Genomic DNA, 10774 nt, shown 5'->3' with positions numbered 1-10774 from the left:
TAATCAATTTAAATGATTGGAATTTGTACATTGTAAGGAATGTCAAATGAATTAGTATTGTGTAACATACACCACTCCAAAACTGCACTCTTCAAATCATTAAACAATTCCACAAAGAAAACAATTTTTGCCCATTTTCTGATATTGAGGAACCTAACACATAATTGTGCAACCAGCAAATATCAGGGTAACATGAGCAGTCAAATATGTTTGAGAGGTGACTTGAATCTTTACAACTGAAGTTGACATATTTACTCTCAAATTATACAGGAGCTGTTTACAGGTTATTGGCCACCAAAAATATATGTCACCTTAAGAGTAAAAAAGTTTAAGCAACAAAACCACTGGACACTCATAAACATATTGAAACCACCATGTTAATCTTGCTCTAGAAAAGCTCCAATCTGTAGTTTTACACTTGACCTGTAGGTTTCAGTTTGAAATAGTTTATGAATTTAGAGTAACATCTAGTTCAGAACTTTGCACATTGTAAAATACCAGAAAAAAAATCAACAGACTGTAACACAAAATAAATTGAATTTCTCATTGCCTCCTTCACCCTTCAACTCCCAGAAGTAACTAACATGTAATAATGATATCCAAACCTTATCCATTACACAGGTAATGAGAATACTCAAAGTTGTTATCTTGATCTGATACCACCAGATTCTCATAACTAATTTTGAAAAAATGTCCAACAGCTAGAGGAGAGAACTGACACTCAGATTCTGAGAGTTTAGGGGTTAACTGAGCAGGAGACCCACATAGTATAGAAGGTTTGTGATTAAATAAATTGTAATTCACATTCATGAATTAAATGGTATTTACATTGGAAATATTTTTCCAAAAAAATTCTTACCCTGTTCTGAAATGCCACTTCTACTTTATGCCAATTGCCATCAATGACACCACCATTTACATTTGATGTAACAATGACTTCGTGGGAAAACAGTGAAAACCTGAACCGAACTTGTCCTTGCCACACTTCCACTGCAATAAAGTCATGTTTTCCATCATACCGTCCATTGAAGAGCAAAAGCCCACTGTGCTCAGTGGTAGTAAACTCCATCTGTATGTGTAAACGCCATCTTTGTTTCAATGCTAGGAAAAAATAAAGTCATCATCATCATCATCCCAAAACAAACTACAAACAGTGCCATTGAGTAACAACCCTTTAACCCCTAAGAGTGACTACCATCTAATTTCTCCTTACAATATCACCCCTAAATCACACATTTAAGTCACTAAAATAAAGGACAAGATCACCAGCTGAGGAAGCTCTTGAATCTTGTACATTAAGTCTCCTTGTCAGTAACTCAGGAAATGTACAGAGAACAGTACAGAGAATATGGGTACTGGTGTTTGGGTGAAAAGGGTTAACATAAAATTACCTTTTAGAAGGAGCTACATGAAGGGTGGAACACTAATACATTAAACCCTTAAACTCCCAAGTGTGACCATGACAGAATTTCTCATTTCAATATCAATACAATGTCTGGAAGATAAGTGATAAGAATAAAGAGTAATATCAGTTGGGCAATTGTTAGTTGATTCAATACTGAATTCGCCAAACTAACATCATGAGAACTGTACAGCAGACAGTAAGGAGAATTACTTTAGAGATCTGGGAGTGAGAGGGTTAAACACATGAAAAAACCACATGAAATTAAAATTCTTTCCTCCAATACAAGGTGGAAGTGTTCACCTGGATTGGAATGCACTGCCCCTACCATAGTGTATGTGACTAATTTGTTTGATTTCAAGCCATCTCCTATATTAATACTCTATTTGTTGCACAAGACCAGCACTTAACTTTAAACTTTGAGCGATTGTACAAAACCTCAACATTCAAAAATTCATTGTGTCTTAATCCTGTAAGTTTTTCTTCCATCCTCAATACAGTGTGAAATTCAGTCAAATTCAGTAAAAAAGAGTGCAGTCATGCAGAGGTGGCAAGTTTTAAAAGGGGTGCTTACTAAAGAAAAGTAGAAGAGCTTATTCTAGGATTTATAGTACATATAACTACAAATAAATCCTTACCTGGAAAGGCAACAAATGATCCTTTTTCAAAACTGCGCATTGTCAGTTGGCACAGTGACCCATCAACTTCACTCGGATCTTTGCACTGACAGGTGAACCCACTTCCAAGAACATTTTCACAACCACCATCACTACGGCATGGATTTGCATTTAGATGATTTTCTGTCGCTTTTGAGTCTGTAGGACACTTGCTCTTTGACATGTCAATCTCACAGTTTACACCAGTTCTTCCTGGATTGCATATACAAGAGTAGCCTTCCTCTACACTCACACACTTCCCATTGTTTCCACAAGGATTGGAGTAGCACAAGTTTAAACCTGTGTCACAACTTTCTCCTCGATAGTCAGTAGCACAGGGGCATCTGTAATTAGTTTGCACTCCAACTGAGCGGAATACCACCTTTAATGAGCTGTAGGTGTTGGATTTGTCAGTATAGTCAGTGTGTGACAAGCAGCTCTTTCTGGATGTTGGTAGGGGGAAGTTGCATATTTCATCAACACACAAGCCATCTTTGAAAGGAAGGAGAGTGACTTTTGCCATTTTGGAAATCTGTACCATATTTATGTACACCATGTCTCTCACATACAAAGGACTATAAAAGCTAAAGCGATCATTTTTATAAACAGCCACCCAGAGCTTGAGATTAGAAATATCATCCTCAAGTGGTGACTTTGCCTTGATTATCCTTGATTCTATATTAAACAATCTGACCTGGTAGTCCTCACAGTTCACAGCAGAAGCAATTCCCCTCACAAGACCCTCGTAGGATTTATCAAAGAATTCTTTGATAGTGACATCATGGACATCCAGGGTAAAGCTGTTGTTGAGCATTTGAGATGTCACCAATGTTGCAAAAATTTTACCATTGGCGGGAAGGCTGTTCCTTCCATCAGAAACTCTAACCTTAAGTTGGACTGGCCTTACTAACGTGTTGACTAAGACTTTGGGATTGACCTCAAGATAACCTGTCGTTCTGTTCAAAGACATGTCCCAATCTCCTTGTGATATTTCACTGATTTCATATGTAAGACGGTCAGAAACATCAGGGTCATATGCAGGTATTTTAAACTTTGGCGGTGTAGTAGAGCTTTCGTCTCGAACATTTATGACAACAAAGAAATCCTGAAGTACAGGCGAGTTATCATTTACATCTTTCAGTGTCACATTGACAATTGTTTCAACAAAGAATGGCGATGATGTTGCCCGCACCTTTAGAATATACTCAGGTTTTGTTTCATAATCTAACAATCTCTTGGTCATAATCACACCATTTCTCTGAATGACAAATGTTAATGGATCATTGCCAGACACAATGCTGTAAAAAATCTCACCACCTTGAACAAGGTCTTGGGACACTGCTTTAACGGTGACCACATTGGAACGCATTCTCACATCTTCATCAAGAAACACTACATACGGATCCTTTTCAAATTTTGGTTTACTGTCACGAACATCTTCCAATGTTATCTTAACTTTCACCGTTGATTTCATTGATGGTCTGCCTTTGTCAGCAGCAACCACAGTCAGTTCATATTCGGGAATTGTTTCACGATCAAGTGACAGCAAAGTTCTGATAACTCCCTGATTGCTGTCAATTTGAAAAGCACCACCTCCATCACCTAAATGAGTATTGAAAAAAACAACAACAACAACCAAAAATATTAATAGGAACATGATCATAAATGGCTTAATCAATACCTGTACTTGAAATCTATCAACCCTTGAACCCCTAAGAGTGACTAGCATCTAATTTCTCCTTAAAATATCCCCCAGAATCACACATTTAGGTCACAAGAATAAAGGAAATGATCATAAACAAGAGAAGCTCTCGATGGTTTATCAAATTCTCCTCATCAGCACCTTAGGAAATGTTCAGACAACAGTATGGAGAATATGCATTCTGATGTTAGGGTGTAAAGGGCCAACAACACTGTGCTTTTATTATTCTGTAAAAACAAACACATTCAATGTTGCCATGGGTCTGTTCAGATCACAGCAGATATCAAAATGTAAATAGAACAAAAAAATAGTGGAACACAAGAAGCAGCCAAGGGTGTCACTGATTAGATTTTTCTTCACTAACTCTTGCTAAAACATGTTAACAAATTTTAGGCATGCACCAGTGTTAGACAGTGTAGCTTAACATGAAATTTAAGTAAAAAAGATTTGGAATGTTGTAAAAAAAAAAAGCAACAGTTTTTACATCTTTAACCCTTTAATCCCTAAGAATGATAAACATCTAATTACTCCCAACAGTTTTACCTCTGGATCAAACATTTAGGTCATGAGAAAAAAGGAAATGATCACAAACCCAAGAAACTCTTGATTGTTCTACAAATTCTCCTTGTTGGTTGAAAATGTATAGAGAACAGAATGGAGAACTTGTATACTGATGTTAAGCAGCAAAGGGTTTGTACCATTGAAAATGTATAGAGAACAGTATGGAGAACTTGTATACTGATGTTAAGCAGCAAAGGGTTTGTACCATTGAAAATGTAAAGAGAACAGTATGGAGAACTTGTATACTGATGTTAAGCAGCAAAGGGTTTGTACCATTGAAAATGTATAGAGAACTGTATGGAGAACTTGTATACTGATGTTAAGCAGCAAAGGGATGGGGATTACTAAGCTATAAATGTCTACAAAACAACAGGGAAATACAAATGAAAACCTGAAATTGAAATATGTTATTGGACTGATTCTGTCTATAAGCACTACATGCAAGCATTTGGGGGTTAAGAGAGGTAAGTTTCTAAAGAAACTATGGCGCTGCATTGGTGGAGGATTCTAACAGGGTAATTCATTATTATCAACTGAGTTGATAACGTAATCAACTGAGTTGATTACGTACAGATTGGCCACCTTAAAGAATTACAAAGCTAATGTTTCAAGCCTTGGCCCTTTCTCAGAGCCATGACAATGGGCTAACACTCGAAACATCAGCTTTATAACTCTTTATGGTGGCCAATTTATGTTACCAACTCAGTTGATAATACTAAATTACCCTATTTGAGGGTTTATTATGCATGTAACTCATGATGAAATATCAAACAGTGAATTAGATATATTTACCATTTTTTGCAAATGAGTAGATAATGGCTTTATTTGAACCCTCATCATCATCAACTGCAGAAACTTCCAAAACTCGTGTTCCAGGCCGTACACTTTCCAGAATGGATTTTTCATAGTTGGACTGTAAAAATCTTGGTTTGTTGTCATTTACATCTGTTACTGTTATATGTACATTAGCAGTTCCTTTAAATGGTGGATTACCATGATCAGTTGCACTCACTTCAAACCTGTACTGTGAAGTTGTTTCACGATCTAAAAGGCTCAACACAGTAATCTCGCCAGTTTCAGAATTGATTTTAAAGTTTTGCAGAGATTGTTCAATTGCATAGGTCAGTTTAGCATTCAATCCTTGGTCACCATCAGTTGCCTTGACAATAAGAACCCTTCCATCAACTGCAGTAGCCTCACTGATCCTTTGTCTATAAATACGTTGTTGGAAAATGGGCTTGTGAGTGTTAGAATCAGTTACATTAATGCGCACGCCTGCAGAGCTTTCCAATTGACTGTCTCTAGCTTTTACTGTTAACGAGTAGAATCTAGTCTTGCTAAAGTCCAGTCTACATGATAATGTTATAACACCATTACCAGAAATTCGAAAGCATCGTCTTTGACTAGGGATAGATATCTGGAGACTGTAAAAGATGGTAGTCTGCCCAAGGTCAGGGTCAGTAGCTGTCACCTGAACAATGGTTGTTCCAAAGCGAGCATTCTCCTCCACTGATCCAAAATAAATGGATTTTGAAAATCTTGGAGGATTGTCATTTATGTCTCCCACATTGACAGTCACTTTAGTTTGGCTGCTCATAGGGGGCCTGCCCTTATCTTCAGCCTTGACGTGAAATACATATTGATTCACTGTCTCTCTGTCTAATTTTCTGGTAAGGTACAAGTCCCCAGTTTGGCTGTTAATACCAAATGGTAAATTGGACTCCACTAAACTGTAAATGATCTGTTGGTTTGTACCATCATCTGCGTCAAATGCAGTAACACGAGTAAAGGTGTGTCCTACACTCTCACGTTCCGAGACCATTTCTTGAAAATCAGAATTCACAAACTGAGGTGCATTGTCATTGACATCAATAAGGTATATCTCCACTGAGGTTTCGTTGTAATTTGGCGATTCACCTTTGTCTTGAGCCATCACAAAAAGTGTATGCACTGGAATGTACTCATAATCAAGTTTCTTGTTTACTTTGATCTGACCATTAAGATGATTGATAGAAAAAAGTTCCTGGTCATTACCACTGCTAAAACTGTAGGTGACTTCACCATTGGTGCCAAGGTCCTCATCTGATGCACTTACAGTCAAAACTAGCTCCCCTGTTTTGATGTTTTCAGGAATCTTTTTGGAGTATTCTCTCTTTAAAAACTGAGGAACACAGTCATTGACATCAGTAACAGTAATTCGCACAGTGGCCTGGTCTGTTTTAGGAGGGGATGCACTATCACTTGCCTGGACAGTAAGGGAGTATTGCTGTACAGTTTCTCGATCCAGATGTTTGTCTACAGTTATTGAACCACTACTTTGACCAATTGCAAATGCACTGTTAACACCACTATTATTAATGATGTTGTAACGGATATCTGCATTGGAACCTGTATCTAAATCGCGTGCCCGCACATCAAGGACCGTCTCTCCGATAAAAATATCCTCTGGTATGACTTTGCGGTAGGAGGATGATTCGAAGTTCGGCGCGTTGTCGTTTACATCATCGACATAGATGGTCAGATCTGCTTCAGCATACAACGATCTTTCTTGTTCGTATTCGGCTTTGATACGAAAATAGTGCGTCGGCATCTTTTCACGATCTAAAGAAGCTGAAGTTTTTATTAATCCCGTGTTAGGATCGATCCCAAAGAACGACTGACTGAGTAAATTCTGGGACGCTTCCATCGAGTATTTAATTTTCCCAGCGTACCCATTGTTCGTATCTTGTGCTTGAATCGTAATAACGCTTGTTCCTACGGGACCATTTTCTCTAACCTTAGCTATTAACTGAGAGCTGGAGAAACGGGGAGGTGTTTTCTGTGGTCGACGACGCAATCGGCGTACCTTCTTGGCAAAATTGTTTGCGTTTTTATCGATAAACAACTCAAGTCGCGCTACAAGAACTTGTTTATTTCCACTCGCATTCTCAGAACCAACCGGAAATGCCAACTCTACTACCAGAGTGTTTTCTTGAAGTCCAAGTAACGATTTTCGAAGCACCAAATAATCGGATTTGGCGTCGAATCTGAAATAATTTCTCCATGGTGTACCTCTAAGCCTTAGCGACGCAGGATCTTCTTCGTGAATGAAGTCTTTCAATCGAAGCACACGCGTTCCGACTGGAGCGGTCCAAGACACTTTTCTATGAAGCTTACTAAAGCAGTTTTTTCCAAAAATTGTCACGGTCAGAGGTCTTAGAGTCCTCTCTGCTGAATTAAAAATGGAATTCGACGATACATAAATATTAAACGGATTAAGCTGTAGAGATGTGCAGTCTGGCTTGCGAATCATTCGCAATAATCCGTTTGTTGAATCAATAGACAGAATTTGAAGAGTCGTGTGTTCGTCGGGGTTCGATGCTTCAAGCGTGTAATTCGTCCATCCCGGTCTACTTAAATTAGCTAAAATACTATACGGCTCTAACGATGAATAAATATTAATAACGGTGCCGTCCACTTGATGAAAAAGCCACAGGCACAAGTGTAAAAGAAAACCCAATGATAAGCGGTCGAAACAAGCCATTTGGCGGTGAGTCTGTTGACACCGTGTTAAAATAAGCGCTTTTCATGAGCGAAGTTGAAAATCACCGATTCTTCCTTCAGCATAAGTAAATGAACAACACTCGCTATTTCACTTTTCCATAGACACGGCCCAAGATTGGATAGAGCGCTCATCTTAGAGCACACCAGCTTTGAAATACCTTTGATCTTTACGGTTAGTTTGCTCGAGTGTCGGCAAGAGGTCTAATTTTGTTTGACTGACAAGTTTCAATTATTTCAGCAGCTAATTGGCTTCCTCGCCCTCACGTGATCACTTTCTGTAGCCGCGCGAGTTATTGAACCCAAGGTTTGCATGACAAATAAAACTATTTGATTTTCCACAAGCATTCTTGAGTGATTTATTTGCAAACAAAAGAAGAACTAGAGGCTCACCGTGTGATCAATACAGCAAGTGCTTTCATTTCGACATATTGAAAAGTTTTCAAAAACATCGTTCAAATAAAGTACTTTCGCAAAATTGAAAAGATTTGCGCGGAATTTTACAATTTTTTTAGTGGAATTAAAATTGATTGAAATTGCTTTTGACAATATGTTCTGACTTGTATATTAAGGATTGGATGCCTGTCACACGAGATATCTTGATGATATTGCTTTGGCGTAAGCTCAGAAGTTAGTCTCGAATTCTTGCAGCTGAACCAAAAAATAAAAAATATCTATTATTGTACATGATTACTATTATTATTACAATAACGCAACCAGACCTTTGCCTGGGTCATCCTTCATCTGATTTGTGCTCAATCCCTGGATGAAAGATCGCAAATAATTAGCAAAGCGAAATTGCACTTGTAAACGAAAGCTTAGCGTGCGTGACTCTGACATTTCCTCTCAAATTCTTGACGTGCCAAAAGTTTGCAGTGCGGAAAAAACTTTCTAGAATATTTTGTCAGGTATGTTGTCTTTACAAGTGTTTGTAACTTTGAACGTGTCAAGACTTGCTAATGATCGGTTGACGATAAAACACAAGAGACAGGATCCAAAAACCTGTGATATTGAGGCTGCCTATGATTTTATATATATATATATATATATATATACGTATATCTTCAAGGGCACTGGGGTAGGACAGGTTGGACCTCAGCCTACCACGGGGACATGGACGACCCCGCCCACCAGAGTCTGGGGTGACACCTTTGGCAAGTGTTTACAGCCCCGCAGCCACCCCTGCTAGGGTTACAGCACAGGGCAGGTAGAGCTCGCTAGCCTGGAAAGGCAGTTTACCTAGGGGAAGGAAAACCCTTATCCCAAACCTCTGCTGCCTTGCGGCTATATCCACACATGGAAAAGGCTTCAGGAGTAAACCTCGAGGAAAAATCCGGAGTTGGAGTCCCTAAGGCAGCTCGAAGTTGAATTCAACCCGTGCTGGCAGCTCCTGCGACGGCACTGGTCCCAAATTGTAACGACCTTGTTGTTCCTTTGGCCCCATCAGTGACGTGGAGAGGGGGAACATGTTACATGGGCAACAGCTTGTTCTCCATAAAACACTGCCCAGGCTAGCATCCGCCTACACTACACACCAACACACCTCGCACTACACCTGGAGAGGACACTCCAGCTACGCCCATGGCGTAGACACAACACGGAGAATGGCAGTTTACCGGTGATAAGCTACTGCTCGATTGGCGTAGAGTGAAGCGCCAGGGGTCGTTCTCGTCGGTGGGAGGGATCTTCGAATCCCACTGGACAGCTACCGCCCGCCTCAAGCTGGGCAGCCCCCAGTCAATAAGGTGCTGTCCCGCCACGGTTTGCTTTCTTCATTGGGTGCATGGAGATTAGGAGATATCCAACAGGCAGACTGCAAACTTTGCACCAGGCAATAACAAAAATCATCAAAAGAAACCAGTCCTGAAACTAGGCTGCTGGAACGTTAGAACAATGCTGACGGGCCTCTCAGAAGACCTTCAGGACGTCAGCGACTCCAGGAAAACAGCCATCATTAACGACGAACTTAGGAGGCTTAATGTGGACATTGCCACCTTACAAGAAACACGACTTGCAGACTCTGGAAGACTGAAGGAGAAAGACTACACCTTCTTCTGGCAGGGGAAAAGCCCCAATGTACCGCGTCAGCATGGGGTGGGCTTTGCAGTGAAGAACAACCTGCTGAACATGGTAAAGCCAGGCAACAGCGGCTCAGAGCGACTCCTCACTCTCTGCCTGAACACCACGGCAGGCCCTGTAACTCTCGTCAGCGTGTATGCTCCAACACTCTCTGCTACACCTGAAATTAAAGACGAGTTTTATGATCAGCTCACAGCCACGATCAGCAACATCCCAAACAAAGAACAACTTATCCTTCTGGGCGACTTCAACGCCAGAGTAGGAGCTGATCAAAGATCATGGCCTTCTTGCCTTGGAAAGTTTGGCATAGGCAAGATGAACGACAATGGCCAGAGACTGCTCGAGCTATGCACCTATCACAAACTCTGCATAGCCAACTCTTTTTTCAAGACCAAACCTCAGCACAAGGTCTCTTGGAGACACCCGCGCTCAAAGCAGTGGCATCAGCTGGACCTTATCCTTGTCAGACGAACCGCTATTAAGAACGTCCTCCACACACGCTCTTACCACAGCGCGGACTGTGACACAGACCACTCCTTGGTGTGTTGCAAGGTCAGGCTCCATCCGAAAAGGTTCCACCGTGGCAAGAAGAAAGGGAGCCCTCGTATTGATGTCATTAAGTTGAGCCAGCCTGATCTTAAAGAGCAATTTGCTGAGAGGTTTGAGAATCATCTAGCAACATTACAGTCAGGGGACTCCGCAACTGAGAAGTGGACCACCTTACGGGATACTATGCACCGCACTGCCTTGGCCACCTTTGGAAAAAGTACCTCGAAATCGCATGACTGGTTCAAAGCTAAATCCGCTGTGATGACCCCCATCATAGAAGCAAAG

General features: G+C 40.4%; 1 protein-coding gene across 1 annotated transcript in view; it reads right to left on the bottom strand.

The window, feature by feature from the left end:
* The window catches only part of LOC113684852 (cadherin EGF LAG seven-pass G-type receptor 1-like), a 43353-nt gene extending 35277 nt beyond the window's left edge, over positions 1 to 8076 (bottom strand). The window contains exons 1-3 of the mRNA XM_089206056.1: positions 5114 to 8076; positions 2041 to 3660; positions 860 to 1101 (exon numbers count right to left, since the gene is read on the bottom strand). Of these exons, the coding sequence (XP_089062182.1) occupies positions 860 to 1101; positions 2041 to 3660; positions 5114 to 7844 (4593 nt within the window). The 5' untranslated portion in view covers positions 7845 to 8076. The remainder of the gene's footprint in view (positions 1 to 859; positions 1102 to 2040; positions 3661 to 5113) is intronic.
* Positions 8077 to 10774: the final 2698 nt, after the last annotated feature.

This window comes from Pocillopora damicornis, chromosome 5 (genome assembly GCF_964200805.1).
Source record: "Pocillopora damicornis chromosome 5, jaPocDami1.2, whole genome shotgun sequence".
Taxonomy (NCBI): Eukaryota; Metazoa; Cnidaria; class Anthozoa; order Scleractinia; family Pocilloporidae; genus Pocillopora; species Pocillopora damicornis.
This window is presented reverse-complemented; position numbering and strand designations above follow the sequence as displayed.